A 17,887-nucleotide genomic window follows, 5' to 3' on the forward strand; every position below is an offset into this window, starting at 1 on the left:
ATTACTTCTCGATGCTAGATTCCGTCTTACAAAACCTCACCACTACATACATACCCAAGCACCTTACCATTAGCATTACTTTCGATGCTATACCACATCCATCTTCACCCACCCAATCAACACCTACCCTAACTCACATATGTAACTCGATCTTATCATCACACCCTTACCAAGCCCTCTTACCTCGCACCACCCCATACACATTCCACCGGCCTCTCATTACCACTGGATACTCATTTTACATTTCCAAATCCACCGCTCCAATCACACCGGTGTCCAATCACTCAGCATCACCAACTGACAATACGATCTGGTGCTGTGCATCGGTTATTTCAACACCATTGTATTTCAACCATTGAACGCTCTCGTTTTGTCATCTCAAACAATGAGAAACATCTCACAGGACCATTCACAATCAAGTCGCATCTTGCAACAAATGCACAAGCATCATAACAATTTTTACAAAACGAATACTTTTTGCTATCTTCTGTCTTCTTTTCACTTGATGTTATATACATATGTGTAATATTACTAATCGATCCATCAACATCATCGTCATCGCACAATTAATGTCCACACCCCACCAAGCCATACTGTATTACTGGTCTAGAAACAAACCAGGGGAGACAAACCCCACCATCTCAACATCCATACGCACGGCTGTCGCAGAAAATGTCAACCATGTCATTGATTCACCATCAACTGTCAGTAGTACATACCTTGATAGCTCAATCCGTCCGCAACATCCACACACACCTTCAGACCACAACTCTACCACACTAGTCTAAAAAAACTACACCCTGTGCATCGTAAAACCATGAAAACACCCCACCAGCTCACTTCTGTCATTTTCACATGTACCCTCGAACTTTATTCATCTCCATCCACTTCATCATCATTCAACATATAGATGCGTCCTCCTCGTCCAATCAAACAAAAGTCACCTCCCCCCATCACCCACTCTGGGCCTATCACTCGTGGGAGCCGACAAAATAAGCAAAGAACAGAGACTTACCAAGATGAACTAGGTCTGTACATACAACCCTTTCTTAACTTCCACAACACTTGAAACTGACTGCATCAAGGCCTCGTGGCAAGATGGTCAAGCAGGCTCTGAATTTTCCGAAGGTCAGCAACACTTACCTTCATAACCAATGAGTTCCTCTCTGCTGACATTACAGTTGAGACCCAGAGCAATCTGATTCAGATCAATCTGACTCCGAAGTTGAATCAGATAATAGTTCAGGTATTTTTTTACATATTGCTCTACTCACACGCTGCAACGTCCCTAATTAATGTGTTACAAACAAGAAGGAACCACAGCCAAGCCGCCCACATCCCAAGTACCCAAGAAGAAGAGAAGGAGACGTACCAAGGCCAAGAAGAACACCTCCACCACGCTACCTGACAATGACGACCTTGTAATCCCTGACCCTAGCGTTGATGCCGTAGATGACAATGGGCTGGCCCTCCCCAAATCGCCCACAACAACACCAACCCTCTTCAATTACAAGGACCTTGCCGACGAATGGACTTCAGACGAGCTCGAACACTACCTCCAATGCACAAAAGCTTTTGCTAACAGCCGAATACCACCTGATATTCTCAATGAAGCCAGAGCCCTCAAGGACGAATTGATGACGAGATTAAAGGTGTTAAGCATTGCTGGTGGTGTTTCATTTGATACAATGAAATATGGAATGTTGAGTATATCATCGCTTTTGTTCAAGTTTACATATCCGGACTTATAATTATAAGATTTACCTTACAGTCACCGTGCGACCCGTGTTGATGACCAAAAGCCATATCACATCTTCCGCAAATTCAGCTTGGCCGCTACTGTCGAAAACATCAGTATGTTTTACGGCACCTTTGAACCTCATGTTCACTGGTTCATTAACGCTGAGAATTGACAACACTTTGACTTTTAGTGCCACAGACCGCGCCGCGCCACCCCCCCGATGATGATTCAGAGGAAACTCGCCTTCTTGCCACCTACAATGACAATGTATGTGGCATATGGCAACAACTCAAGCAAACTCCCGATGTCAAGATCTTCAGCAAAGAGCTCTTCAACCGCCTAGCACTGGTAATATCCAATGAGGCCATCGATCTCAGTCTTCATGAACAACTTTCTATTGACGAACAGGAGTATTTACCCGTGTTTCATCGGCTGGTTAATATCAATAAGGTAAAAAAGGAACTCGCTTTAAGTCGCCACCCCAATCAAAGCGCAAGGTATCAAAAAAAAGGTGTCGCACAAATTGAGCACATCCATTCCACTGTGCGGTTTTTATATTTTGTGTTATGTTCTATGGCCTCATAAAAATACAAGTTTCTAACGTACATATGTGAAACTGTGAATTGTAGCTCGAAGCCGCCCATAAAAGTTACGGCATGCACTACCATCTCATGGCTGCGTCGTGGAATCCCACCACCACAAATTCTTCAGCAGGGTGGTCCAAGGAATTCAGCTCTGATCGGGTGTACCTCACTTCTTTCTCTGCCCCAAACCACCTTCTGGAACGCTTTGATCGCTTTGCCACTAGACGGGGAGGTTCGAGCCAGAAGCAAAAGTCCACAGGACTTAGCGCAAATGACCAGCTTCGCAAAAATTTCACATCCGCCTTGAATGGCCTTGTCTGTAAGTGCCCCCATGCAACCAGACCCGGAAACACCGATGCTTCTGACTGTTTTCCCTGCCTTTATCCTGTATATTTTCTATTTTGCCATCAAGCCGATCACCTCCAACACATCAAACCCAAGCTCATTAAGCCTAGAGTGCACATTCATCCAAAACAAGGAAAGTGTGACGTTTTACTGAGGCAAATCAGTTTTCCCAATGATATACGCCTTCAGGTGCATCAGACCCGTGACTCAAAGGTTACCGCTGAAATGCTTGCCGCTGGACCTGCATCTATCATGAACGATAAGGAATTGATGCAGGCATGGTATGACGACATCTTAGGCCGAAGATATACAGTGATCCGTGTCAACAATCCTCCTGCCCATTCGGCCGGATGAGCCATATACTTCACATTCTGTTATGGATTTGATGCCTTTTGATTAAGAAATAATATTTTCGTTACGAAATAATAAGGATTTTACTAAAAGCAGCCCCCCCTCTGAAGGGTTGACCGCCCCCTTTTAGTCGGGGAAGACGTTTACAATACAAAAGCGTTTGAATATGTGTGAATTCAAAACAACACATAGGGGGCGGTCTTGAATTCAGGTGAAATGGAAACTGGATGAGATGCTACAGAATGCTATTGATACTATCTTGCTTCCAGTCTCTGGCATGGCAGAGGCAACACCTGATAACGCATGTTCTTCTGATCGACTTTCTCTATATGATGATGACGATGAAGCAATGAAATATCCAATCATGTTTCATCATCACTTATCAACCGTGATACATGTTGGTCTGAATGTGAGGTGTAACATATAACCTTGATCTAATGAAGGATCTTATCATTATCAATCAAATCTTTGCTTCGGTTATTACCGATCGATTTTCTTTACGTGCGCATGTGTTTAATCATCACAAGAAAGAACAAGGAAGAAGTAGAAATATTTATCAATCACTGCGAAAGGGGGGCAAGAGGAAATTTGTGATTGTAAACAACGCCAGGGAAGGAGATTTTTGAATCACCAAGCACCAAGTCCAACAACAGATCTTAAGCCATGAAAGCAGGAGGAGGTGATAACGATGCTTTTAACGATTGGCTTCCATTTCACCTGAATTCAAGACCGCCCCCTTGATGTTCAGTTTTGCATTCACACGGATCAATAACTGACAGCCGTTTTTATATTGTATTCTTCTTCCCCGACTAAAAGGGGGCGGTCAAGCCTTTGAAGGGGGGGCTGCTTTTAGTAAAATCCAATAATAAAATTCATTATTTTGGAAACACAAATGTTGTCGAAATGAGAGTTCCATGTAGCACAGTCGGAACAATGAGATTTCCAAGTGTGAACAAAACTGTCACACAGTTTGGAATATTTTCCAAAGGTAATGTCCAATCTGTTGAATTACTTCATTGACATTGAGCCCGGTTCACGAAGGACCAGATTGCTCTAGAATCATCAGCAGTCACCTGCTGGAAGTTATAGTGAAATACATATAAAATGTGGACCTTGACGACTGCGCCGATAATAAGAGGATCAGACGCCGGACGGTGCCTATTCCTATTTGAGTTATTGTTTCACTGTTGCAATCGTTCCAAATGGTGCCTATGATAGTGCTGCGTTTCGAATTACGGATTAAGCGTCTATTAATGAATGATCATGGAATACATAGCGGGTTCGCACCAGGCGTTTGACAATCGATACACGTCTGGGGTTACAGGTATTAGATACAGGGATCACAAATCAATACAACTTTCACGTAGAGTGGCCCAAATCAGGCCAAATCAAGACAAAAAAAACTCAGTCAGGTATTTTATGTCTTCCCACACCTACATACAGTAAGAAAGACGGAATCACCACGACACACTTTCCCAACGATACTCCCATTGTGCCTGCCTTGGCGTTTGACGTTTCACCTGAACCCTTGATGGGTTGAAACCGTTTCTATCCGTTACTCAGTTCGAAAGGGCAGGACAAAAAACCCTTGACCAAAATGGCTGGACAGCTCAACTCAGGTACACACTCATACCTCCCTGTTTTCTCACGTCTACTTACTTTCATCCCTTTTAAATGTGTGTAGCTGATTTGCCATCTTGGTCTACTCATCAGAGTCCGATTCAACGTCACTCAATCTTATTCATCTCGATTCCTTTCACTTGCCTCACAAGAACGCTACCTTCTCATTCTCGTTTTCCCATCTCTTTTACTCAGTATCGCATTTGGATCTTTTTGTCAAACCTATTGGTTCTTCAGTCTTCATTCAAAGGTTCGATTTGATTCACACCCAAACTAATGTGATACTTAGCCTTCATCTGGTTGCTGATGGACTGGAGAAAAGCGAGCAATCAGAGATATCTGGGTGTGGTTTCCTAATGAGGGACGTAACATACCCGAAGTCTTTGTTGCAAAGCTTTTCTCCACTCCATGGGCACAGATGGTGTGCCGAGATATCCGATTTTCAGCAAAGTGTGAAACCTCAGCTGACCCTTTCATGGACTTGTATATCTGCGGTCTAGATCTGATTTGTTTGCTGCCCGCGCGCGCCGAACCCACTTCACCATGGGTAAAGGACAGCCCTCAAAAAAGAAACGATCATCCAGCAGTCAAAATCACGGCAAGCGGCTAAGTAACGCGCGAACACGCATACGCCCTAATCCTGGTCCTTCCAATCATCTGAATCGCCGGACAGCCCGCACCTCACATTTCGACACCCTCCGGAAAGAACTCACAGAATCTTTAGGTCTTCCCAGCGACTGTCGCATTTATTTTCTAAAGAAGTACGACCTGACCAACCTGCCAGACACGCCTCGCCTCAAAATCACGCACCAAAATTCTGTTATCCTGGATGCCGACACTTGGAAGGTCTTGCAAGTTATCCGATTCTCTCCTTTCTCAGAGCTAACTGAGGAGAAGATGAATAAAATGAATTTCACAATTAAAACGATATACAATCATGCTTTAGCCCGATCTACTGTGAAAGTCAATCATGCGATGAAAGGTATCAAACATCCTGGTGAGATGTATGTTGCCGGCTTTAGAGGAGCCTCCGACAAAGGACGCAAACTAGGTATGTCCTATCCGGTTTTGAATCGGTTGCTCGGTATAATGTCTAATTAACATTTGAATTCCAGGTGTGACAGCTCTCAGTGCGAAGACATCCAGGACTATGGAAGCCATCGCCAAAGACGAAGCAAGGATGGATGACTTGGCAATCATCAATGATACACTCGCAGAGTGGATGTCCACGCTATGCATGCGGGCGTTTCAATCTAACCTCGATCTCGCTCTCAAATTCTCTGTCCCATCGTTCTCCGACAAAAAATGGTCTGACTCCCCGAATGCCAATGTCATCGCCTCCAGTATTGCTGTCACTCGAGATGGCTTTAATAACAATCCTCACCCAGATTTCGATGCCACCCCTTATGCCTATGGTTTGTTTTCAAGAATCAATCGTGCCACAGGTGAACTTCATTGGGTCGAGTTATCCGACTATCTAGGGGACATTGAAGGCTGTTATTTCATCTTGGATCAATATCATGTTGAGCTGTGTCTCGATGGATGTGATGGCGTTGTTGAGTGCTGTTGGGCATCGGATGAACTTCATCACACCTCGGCTTCAACTACATACAACGAAGGGTGGATCCCGATTCGCCCAAAAGATTCGCCTATAACCCGCTTTGGCTGTTCACTGCAAATCAGTGCCGCTTTAGTTAATCGAATTGATGGACTGCTGAAAATGAAGGAAGGTAAGTCTGACATCGAATGGGAAATATACAAGAGATCTGTCATCAAGTGCTATGAACAGGAGATTCAAAATAAATCGACCAAGTTCCTTCAACCTATGGCGCATCATAAGCGTAAGCGATCCAAATGAAAGGATATTAGCAGGCTTGACATTGGACACCTAGTTGTTTGTATTTACTTTCAAAGCGTCACTCCTCGCCCTCAAATCTGTGTCCTTTGGTTTCCCGATTGTTTTTTCTTGATGTTGCTTCTCAGTGTAATTTAGATTCCTCACACTGCCAATTTGTCACCTTTAGCGTTCCTGAGTATCTTGATCGTTTTCCTACATCCATGTATTTCTTTGGATGTAGGCAGACTTTGAGACAATGTACATGATCGTGGTGGTCAATATCTAAACATCTGTTGATTCCAGGACTTCACGCTCAAAATGTGAGAAACGAAACGTTTGACTGTCAAACACATGAATGCAAACAATGTGGAACAAGATCAAATGTGGACTGTGGATCAAATACTTATTCATTTTGAATGTTGCTACGGTTGTATATAATGGTAGGCTGTCTTCCAAGACATCATAAGTAGGCAGTCGAGGTGGCCTTTGGGAATTTTATTTCTGTTGTCCTGGTCTTCCAATTGGTTTCTTCTGGTATTCAATGTTTTTACTTTGATTGCCTTAATATAATCACCACTGATTAAAATAGGTGATTTTAGATCTATCTGAAATAAAGTCACAGTGAACCCCTTACTGCTTTCAAATCGTTGATTTTAATGTAAACTAAAATTCTTTATTTTACAACTCCTTCCAAACCACCATCATATTGGCTTGATTGCATGATACCAGATATTCATGATGCTTTATACCATGTTTAACTGAAGAGGTGAGAGGTGTCGCTGTCATCTTGATTTTTCTAATCTATTACATCCATAATATGGATATATTATCCACATGGCCAAAGACATGCAAAGACATGGATGTTTAAATAGGGTTTGTGAAAGTTCATCAGGGAGTAATCAAAACTAATACTTACACATGCTGACACCTTCCCAAGATCCATTGAAAGTGTAAATGTTTTGGTGTGTTTATGTACTGAAGAATAACTCATATTCTTTAGTTGAGCTGATTTGACAATCATTTCATAGATGTTCTTAGTTTAATTGTTAGTCATTTACAGTCAAGGGTATAATATTTTTTTAACTTGGTCTTTATAAAAGAACAAACATTTCATAATTAAGAAGGATTCTGAAATGTTATAACTCCAGCAGGTTTGTCATTCATTTCATATTCTTGTTAGTCATATTGTTTATTATGTTAATTTTTAGTCATTTACAGAAAAGACTTAAACCAATCACTTCACATTATTATCTGATCAAATCTTGACCTTTGTACTGAGGTCAAGATTTCCTGATATGTTGATTAGCTAGCGCCACAATGATATCAATGAGTTAGATTTAGGAGTCACTTTATATTCATGAGTTACTTTATATTGCTAAAGGCACACCCAATCATGTGCGTTGAACATAGACACCCTGGTATTCCACAAGGAATACCTTCCTTATTCTGACCAAGTGATGCAAATAGTTGAAATCACCCCTGAAATCAACAAGGAAGTTCTTACTTATAGTGTTTGAACTCTTATTTGTATGAGTTACTTTATATTGCTCAAGGGGCACCAACAAGTTCCTTATTCTGACCAAATGATGCAACTTGATCTTATCTTAATCACCCCTGGATTCAACCAGGAAGTTCTTACTTATTATGTGTGAATACATATTTGTATGAATTCTGTGCAAATAATGCAATTAGAACAGAATCAACAAGGAAGATCTTGCTTGATATGTTGGAAAACCACTTTGGATGACTACAGTTTTCAATCCTAGGAAACTTCAGGGCCATGCATAAGGAAACCCAAATAATCAACACATTTCCACATGGAAGGTGCATGATTATGCTGACCAAATAATCATGCAACTTGATCTTTCTTAATCACCACTGGATTTATAAATGAAGATCTTACTTATTCTGTTTGATACTTAATTGGAAGAAACTGGAGCAAATCATTCAAGTACAACAGAAAGTATCAAGTTGGAATACTACATACATGTCTACTTTTTGTAATCCTTGGTAATTACAGAGCCATTATTTCTTTATAGATGAATGAAAACATTAACAAACTATCAGGAAGGCCAAAAGTTAATCTCTTTGAATACATATTTGGATGAATCCATTGCAAATCATGCAAGTAGAGCAGAATCAACAAGGAAGATCTTCACCAAAGTGGATGACTGCTCTGAGCAACCCTTGGTTGGAATCTTCAGAGCCATTGTTTCTTATACATGATAGAAAGCTTTCATAGAATTTAACCACTCTTACTTACTATGAATTGATAACCTGATTAATATTTGCTGGGCCAAATAACATTCAAAGGGCTAAAGTTCAAGACATAAAAGCAGTGTGTACTGCATCTTTAGAAAACAATGCAACTTGCCACTTTTATCTTTACTCATATTTTTATTGTCATTCAACAATTTTCTTACTTACTATGAATTGATAACCTGATTAATATTTGCTGGGCCAAATATTAATTAAAAAGGCTAAAGTTCAAGACATAGATGCAGTGTGTTAGGAAACAATGCAACTTGCCACTTTTATCCTGACTCATATTTTTATTGTCATTCAGAGGTTTAAAAAAACCACAACCAAAGACATCATTTCAGAGGTTACACCAGATGTAATTTGTAATATGTATTCAAGCTTGATCAGATATCAGGAGGAATGAACTGTCATTGTCAAGATGATCTGCCAGTTGATTATAGATAACATGTGAAGGTCAAGATAATCTGTCACTTGATTATACATGAGATGTCGAATATGGCCCCTTTGAATTTCCGTGGTAGCCATATACGAGAGTCTGCACATTTCACGGACATGACACACATGTACATGTAGTTATGAGGAAACACAGGCCCACTACATGTTTGACCTCATCCTCTTAATTTATTATATATCACTAACTCACACGTCAGTCACCTCCACGACAACAAGAGTTATGCCTCGATTCATAGGTGTTCACCAACCTTTCAAACCCAAAAATCCATACTGGAACAAGGCCGGTAAGACTGATCTACAGAAGAAGTATTTCAAGAAGATGAAAAAGGCGGTAAAAGCGCGACATCAGGCTCGTGGATCTACCTCTCAAACCAACAACCAACGACACGGCGATTACGATGAGGATAATGAGGCAGTTGACCTTTTGAATGACATGAATCATGATCATGAGGACGGACATCACAATGCTATTCCGGACTTTATTAATGACATTCATGAAGCTCTACTTGAAACTGAAAGACAGGAACGCTATCTCATACTTCAACAGGCTTTGCAAGAAATGTTTGTCGCTTATCTGGAATGTGGCATGAAGACAAGCCAATGGGGAAATCCGGGCACTTGGGACTTTGATCACAAGGCTCCATGTAATTGTCTGCCATCTTATTGGCGAGAAAGAGATGTGGATCTCGTTGACATATTAAGTGAGTGTCCAACTTGTAAGTTTTCTATATCATTGTACTTATCACTCGGATTCCATTTGTGGACAGGCCGCCGTAAGGTTCGAATACGATTTTGTTCATGTCAGCGAAGCGATCAAACCCGACTTATCCTGATGGGATACATTGGAGGCTCGCCCAAATATCCACAGACCGCCTTCTCCGTCAGGCTTCTTCGATTCTTCCATATTCTCTGGAAGTTCTGTACTATCCGAATAGACCCTTTTGCTCGAGCACTGGATGGTTTCCTGGACGCGTTCAATCCCTTGATTCTTACCAAAAATCAGCAGGTCAGTTGGCTAGCAGTGTGCTCAGACCCGCTTTATCCAAAGTGAAGACCAAACCAAAAAAACTAACCTATTGTTACTCACTATAGCCTAGACGATGGCACACACCGCTGTCATGGGCAGTGGATGCCTATCGACTTATGTTGGCGATGACCGAAGCAGCAATTGATGAAGAACTGCACCTGACTCCTCTTGGCAAAGTGGCCGAGAACTGTCCTCGATGCTTTGGCCCACCTTTGCCAATTGAATCGGTCCCTTCAGAACCAGATATCGTTGTATGCATGGATGGGAATTTCCAGCATCGACGTCACATCGCTGCGGGAACCAAAGCAGCGAAAGTGCCTACCAACATGCCACCGCTGTTTATTCCGGACGAGCAAGTTAAACGGATGGAGGCGCGGCTGAATGGGCAGCCTGAGGATGACTTTGTAAGATGTCATGTGACCTTCAACCATGTCTATTTCTACCGCCACCAGTTCAAGGTTTTTTTTTGCATTGATCCAGCAAGCTTGCGCAGCTCAACATACAGCGGCAAATGATACTCGAGGGAAAGGCCATTGGGCTGGTTGCGACGAGACGGGCCTCATGGTGATGGTGTGCCGTCACGACCACTCTCTTCGCTTTGCTAACATAGTGCAAAGCGGTGAAAAGTGAGTAATTTCCTTGTGTCCTTATCTCCAAATATTCACCACTGAACATGATATTGTTCAGGCTACACTATAGCTACAGTTTGATATCATGGATACTCGAAATGACCCAAAACCATGGACTCTCTATAGGATTTTTGTACGACATTGGTTGCACAATGCTTGTTGGAATTGAAAACGTAAGGTTTTGTGGTCCAGAAACCCAGCTCCATGGAACTAATGACTGGCTATCAGCGTGGAATGTTTGCAGAAGCACGGGCTCACGGACGGCTCAAATTTGGCACCAGCGTCTTCCACGCGTATGTCCATCGGTGGTCTTGCCAGCTACGCTGGAATCCCCGGCTTAATCTAGGGTGGGGCCTGTCTGATGGTGAAGGCAGTGAGAGGGTATGGTCGGGACTGGACCCACTGATACCTCCACTGAGGTACGCCACCCCACAACATCGGGTCAACGCGATTGACATGCGATCTGCTCATGTCAATTCACGTCTGCGTCATGAAGCGGGTAGGTGATTATTACTCACCTAGCCTTCCGAACCATTCACATACTGATGATATACTTGACAGTATATCATCTTAAAAGAAAGAAAATCGAGGCGCAGGAGCGCCTAGAAGAGGCTTCCAAGACACTTACAACGCTGTCAACCCCCGGCGAAGGCTTTCCTGGACGCGATGCGGCCTACTTCGAGGGTAAGTGGATGGCTCAACGAGCAAGACAGCTCGATGTAATCACTGAGACGCAGAAAGAGAAAAGAGAGAAAATAGCTCTCTTACTCGGTCTGGAGGAAGGCCTGCATACCGCTCTGTAAGTCACAAGGCCAAGTATGATATCAACCCGTAGTAGACTACTTCTGACCTTTCATTTCAACTGGATGAAGTGCTCGACTTAAGTTAATGCAAGCAACCGATCGAAGGGCAAGGACACAAGCTGAACGAAATGCGCTGCTGGCCCTTCCTGGAACAGTTGCAGATTTTGAAGAGCGTATTGATGCTGTGGCAAACAAACTCGGGGGTGCTGAATTCCGAAACCTGTTAGGTGCAAAAGGTAGGTCTCCATATACCGGAATGAGATTCAGATTGAGATGATTACAACATGCTGACATGTGGGACTTATATTCAGCTACTCAAAAAACGGCACTTGTGGCCTTGTCAGTCGCGCGGGGAAGCTTGTATGAAGCCAAAGTTGGGGTCATTGAATCGAGGCTACGTCGGCATCGCAGCTCAGGTGTGAATCAAATGTATGTGTTCATCCAGTCCCATCCTAACAGAAATTACATGTCTCCCACCAGGCACGAGAGTACAGCAGCAGCACGCACGCCAATGTAGAGACAAATTAAGAGATCTACGAACAAAGTATAACACTTATGAGCGACGGGTTCATAAATATCACACAGCTTACCCAAGAAGTGCGCGTGTGGAACTGCCAGACTTTGAAACCATAGAATCCATGGATACCGATGATCCCTTCTGGGACCGGGGCGAAGATGAAATACACGAGGGTGACCACGCGGAAGGTGAACGAATTCGACAAGGCATTCAAGCCTTCTTGGCTCAAAGGTCAGCCAAAGAAGAGCTGCGCCGTATTGCACGGGAAGTTCGCCAAATGATGGCTTGGTCCATTGAGTATTACGGTAAAATTATTAACCTGAAGGATAGTATTGACCAAGGTAAGAGGTTTGTCGCTTACGTCTTTGCAGGTCAAGTTGTTCAATTTATTTACAACTTGTTTTCAGAGCTAGGTGCAGCAGAGAAGACTCAAAAGTTAGCACTTTACACAATTGTGGCACGTCGGGCTTGTAAATTGTGGAAGAATTGGCGAGATATCAGTTTGCAGCTTAGTGAGACTCGTTCCGAGTTGCCTGGCTGTGACCCACTGGACAGAACTTTAGAAGAGGGTTGGACGAAGGTTGTTGATTGGGTAAACATCGAATGGGGCCATTTGACATCAGTACTGATTGCGGAGGAGCCAGATTTTTATGAGCAACAGGAGGAGCGGGTTTATGAACAATTGTATGACATGAATGGGGATGAGATACTGTGGGAGTAGGTGATAGAGTACTTGATGAGTTTTTTTTGGACTTTTGTTGGTTTGCATTTATTTCCGTAACTTTTTCGTTCTTTTGTTTTCTTCGTTTCCGTAACTTTTTCAATCTTTTGTTTTCTTTTAATGTTGTTAACTAGGAATCATATACTTGAAATATAACTCCTAGTCTTGATATAAACAGTACTCAATCACAATCGGGGTCAATCATTATTTTTTATCAGATTTGACTGAAGTTGAATGGACTTGGGCAAATGGATCAAATACCTGGTCATTCATTCAAATATACAAAATTCTTTTCAGTACGTCGAATAAATAAATCAACACACATGTGTATTATTATACAAGCACGCTAATTGGAATCAGAATCGGATGTGGAATCAAGATATATGGGATTATGATTCCCATACAACCACAGGGATTCAGCTACTAGGATGGGGCGGATACATTGATTAAACACACAGAAATGAGGTTTGTACTTATTTCCCCAGGCTAGTGCCTGTGGTTGAGCTAGTTGGTACCATTCTTGCCATGGCTTAGGAATGGGAAGGGACGGTGAAGTAATAAGACAGAGTGACAGAAAGTGTAAAGCTTTTTGATCGTAACATAGAAAAATAGGAGGGTTATCATTTACAGGAATGTCCAGGGGCAATGCTGAGAATGTCTGATTACCTGGACCGTAGACACAGAACAGCCGCTGGTAGGTGGTTGCAATGAGGTAGAGCATCTGAGCCGAATTGAGCCAGAGTGAAGGGGTGTCCAAGACTTCTTGCCGATGAGTTCTAATGACCGATATGTGCTCAGCAATTCCACCATCACCTCTTTTGCGTGCATGGAAGTGAGTTTCATAGAAATCGGGTTTTGACTGTAGCTCAGCAATGAGATCTTCTCGCACTGAATTCCAGTCATCTTCGGATCTCCCCAGACTGATAGCAATGGCGCGATAACCACAATGACCATCGGCTCGTGGGTTGGAGACAGAAGAAACATGGTCACAAAGCCAGGGTGGGACGCAAGGGTCCTGTAAAATTGTTGTTTCATATCAACTATACTTTCAAGACTAAATATGATGTTTAAATATCAACGTACACACTTTTTTGGTGACACAGGTGCGGGCAGACCTGCGAGCGCCAGAGATCGAAGTTGTATCCGTCTTGTTGTGCCTAGTCGACCTACGGGGATTTGTGGTCCCTTGACCTGGAAGCGGAAGTTTATGCTTCTTTTCCTAGACAGACAATTCGACATGGTCAGTTCCAGGCTGAAATAACAATATGACGTAAGGATCAACTTACCGTTGTGATTACACACTCCGTGTTAGGCATTAGCGTGTCGTCATCCTGGAGAGGGAGACGTATGGTGGATGGTAGCAAAGAGTCCAATTGAAAGCTTTCATCGCCTTCTTCATCATCAGCTATAGGTGATAGCGCTATAGGCGATATCTGTTGGGTGTGTTTGGTGTTGTTGAGGTACATATTGGTGTTAGAGAGCGATCACCATCAGTAGCAATCTATGTGGTATCTGTTGATGGGGGTGACGAAAACAAATGACTCACCACATGTTCTTTGTTTGCGAATTGATTGATGGGGGGTAGGGTAGGTGAAGGCTGTTGGACAGAATCGGGGTTCAGTAAGTACATACTAAACTAAGGTGAGTTTTATAGACTGTTTCATTCACCAAACATTCACTGTCAGGCGCAGGCTCCGATTCGTAATCCACCAAGGGATCAAGACCAGGTGAGTGGTGAATAGTGGCTTCAACGGCTTGTGGTTCATGTGTAGGATGAGGAGAGGCAACAGGTGCGGATTCCGAAGTAGAATCGAGAGATGGATCCAGGATTGGTGGTGAGTGTGTCCGATTGGGTTTTTTGACGCTTTTGCGTTTCTTCTTGAGGGGCAAAGGTAGGTCTTGGTCTGTGTGCTGGGTGTGGGTGTTTGAAAGTGGGTAAGTGAGGGATCGATTGGAGACATTATACTGAACTGGTTCAGTATAATGTGCTGGATGAGAAGTTGAAACCGGCGAGGTATCCAAATGGTGAACATGAGTTGAAGTAAGACGTGGAGATGGAGGCAGAGGAGGTTTTTCGATTCGTGATGTGAGGTTGGCGAGGTCGGCTGATACGTGTGTTAGGTATTGACCGCCAATGAGGGGGTCATTTGTAGTTTTTGCGTCTGAAGATTGAATGTGCAAGGGTCCGAGGCTTTGATACTTCGCGAGAACTGCTTCAATCTCTGCAAAGGCATCGTTGCGACAATTGTTGGAAAGCTGAGATAACTGGTTGGATATCTGAAGGAATATAGGGAGGTACAACTTGTTACTGGATGATCGATTCGTAATGAAGGGAAGAAACTAACCAGAGCAGAGCGTTGTTTGATGACTGTCAACGTCTCAACAGATGAATCCGTCATAGGCTATGAAGATGTGTAGGAGAGTCAGAAACAAAGTGTAGATCATTCTTGGTAAGGATGAAGATGATCGTACTTACTGTAGATCCAATGGGTTCATGGTTATGAACGGGATTTTTGATCTTGATGATCCAGCTCCCAACTGGAGGAAGTGATTTTGAGGTATTTTCGTTGGAGACTAGTGCTTGAAGGTGACTCGGAACGTTAGGGGCAAGGACTTGGGATGTTGTGAAGGCAAATGGGCAGTCGGTTTTGCGAGAACTGGAAGTGTTACTTGGTTTGACTCCTGATCGTTGACACTCGTACCGGATGCTGATGATTTCTGATGATTTTTTTTCTGAGGATCGTATGGTGATCTTGTATCCATTGGCAGCAGCATGGTCTTTGAGCATCGTTTGCATTGCGGTGAGGGAGGGTGCGATAAAGTCATGGGGTGGTGGCTGGAGGGTGGTTTTGCTGTTGGAGGTATGCATGTTAGATAAGTGCTCAGTTGGTTCGTGAAGGGGGATACTGCCCAGTTCTGGCAATGAAGCAACGGTCAATACATAAAGGTTAAGGGTGGTGGGGTATTGGTATGACATGTGCAAAACTAATGTGTGTCGAGTAACTTCCTAGGGTGGAAAGTATGGTGAGGGGGTAATGATAAGTTGGTGCGGTTTGTATGAGGTGGTGAGGTATGGGTGTATATATTCACAGATGGGTAGGTTCTGGATAAGGCGGGTATGAAGGTTCTTGTAGGGTACAATGGTTGAAGGGGTGGTGGGGTTTGGATAAAGGGCTGGTATGTTTTGGCTGACAGGGTACAGAGGTTTTCGAGGGGGTGTGATATTTCCTTTGGGTGGTGGAAATTGTGTGGGGTGGTGGGTTTTGAAATCAAGGGTGGTGGATAATCTGTAGGGTGGTGATGAGTGTTGTGTAGGTTCTCGAGGTGGGTGTAGGTCTCCTTAAGGGAAAGTTGGACTTAGGAAAATTTGGAGGTCACCAGGATCCTTCTTAAGATGATCAATCATCTTGGCAGGGGGAGTCGAACACCATTGGGTCATACAGACGTCTGTATGGCCCAATGGTATAGGGTACAAACATAACTGTACAGGTGACTGCACTCGTGTGTCTACGTAAACACAATTATTGAAATCCAGAACCATCAAGAACCACCATTGGTCCATCGCTACCGGTATTTGCCGGTACGCTTTGGCCCAATCGAACACCCCTAATACCACTTTGCCTTCGTGAGTTGTTATAAACCAGGCCACCGTTCGGAAATCATCCCAGGTTGTCTCGAAGTCGTCTTTATCGACTCTGAAGTTTACTGACTCGATTTCCGGGTCGTTTTTTGGATAAGATAGGTTACTAATTGGCCTAAATGAGCCATCGCCGTTTACGACCGCCCCTAGAGGGTTTGTTCTGAAGAATCCGATTTTCTCATACGCTTCCTCCTTGGTCCACGGACCGAACATTCTCCCTTTTTCTACCTCCATCCTGAAATTTTCTTCTATATTTTCTTTCGCTCGTATTGCTGATTTATGATTTTCCGGACAGAAGAACTTTACCCCCCGAACTGTTGCATTTCGTATGCCTTGGTCGAAACCTTTTTCGAAACCACGTATAATGTGCCGGTACTTTTGTTCTAGTCCATATTTCTTCAGTTGTTCTTTCCAAACCTGTATATTCATCTCACAGGAGGGTTTTGTCGGCCATACCCGTCCTCTTGAGATATTGTCTATCACGTTACTCTCTCGCAAGTCTGGTAAGATTAACTTCTCTCGGTCTCCGGGTCTTTGTTGGTCAACTGGGTCTGAATCCCTGCTTGGTTGTATTTGGCCGGATCTCGAAGTGGTGGTCCGGTCCACAGGGTACCTGGACGTGGAAGTGGAAGCAGGTACTTCATGGGACGGGTTTTGCTCAACGTTTGGCTTTGGTTCATTTTGATCTTTAAGATCGGGAAACGGGGAGCTTATTTTGGCAAGGCAAATACATTTAAAAAATGTTAGTTGTCAACTTCTCTCTTTTGGCACTTATCCACGAATTCATTGCACGATTGATACACAACATTACGCCACTTGGATTTGTAGGCTCACGCTTTCCTTCCTTTTACAGGATTTCCATTCTTGTCTCTGCGATCAGGGCTTCTGCTTTTATCTCGTTGACCAGCATACCTGTCTGAGCTATAACGGTCGTCTCTCCTCCAATGGTTACGACTCCTTCCATCGTCATTCTTTCCTTTATAACCTCCTCCACTTTTCCCCTTTCCATTTCCTTTATACAAACTGGTATAGGAGTGTCGATTTTCTGGCTGGGTTGTCGTTGAAGTTGCGTTTGTCATACTCGACTTCGACTTATTTGTTAGGGGGCAGATGTTGGCCTTAGGTTTTCCAGGTGCATATGGGTTTGTCCTATAGTGCCTTTCATTAAAGCTTTCTGCAGTAGTCTTCGCTTCTGCTAATAATGTCTCTTGAAGTTCGGCGTAGTTACCGATCGACTTGTCGACAGTCTCACGCATCACGCCCTGTCTCACTAACCGACAATACCTTAATGCTACCATCCAGCCGAAGTCCTTCCGTAATTTTTTGACGACAGCAATGTGACCTTCGAATTTCTCTG

At 43.3% G+C, this 17,887-nt stretch overlaps 1 protein-coding gene across 1 annotated transcript; it reads left to right on the top strand.

Moving 5' to 3' along the window:
* Positions 1-5,049: 5,049 nt before the first annotated feature.
* On the top strand, positions 5,050-6,426 carry MELLADRAFT_90632 (uncharacterized protein; the record flags this gene model as incomplete). Its single annotated transcript, XM_007413792.1, has 4 exons — positions 5,050-5,093; positions 5,142-5,692; positions 5,757-6,371; positions 6,419-6,426. 4 exons carry the CDS (start codon positions 5,050-5,052, stop codon positions 6,424-6,426), a joined length of 1,218 nt encoding a protein of 405 aa, XP_007413854.1.
* Between the last annotated feature and the right edge of the window lie 11,461 nt (positions 6,427-17,887).

The sequence above is a fragment of the Melampsora larici-populina genome (assembly GCF_000204055.1).
Source record: "Melampsora larici-populina 98AG31 unplaced genomic scaffold MELLAscaffold_39, whole genome shotgun sequence".
Classification (NCBI taxonomy): Eukaryota; Fungi; Basidiomycota; class Pucciniomycetes; order Pucciniales; family Melampsoraceae; genus Melampsora; species Melampsora laricis-populina.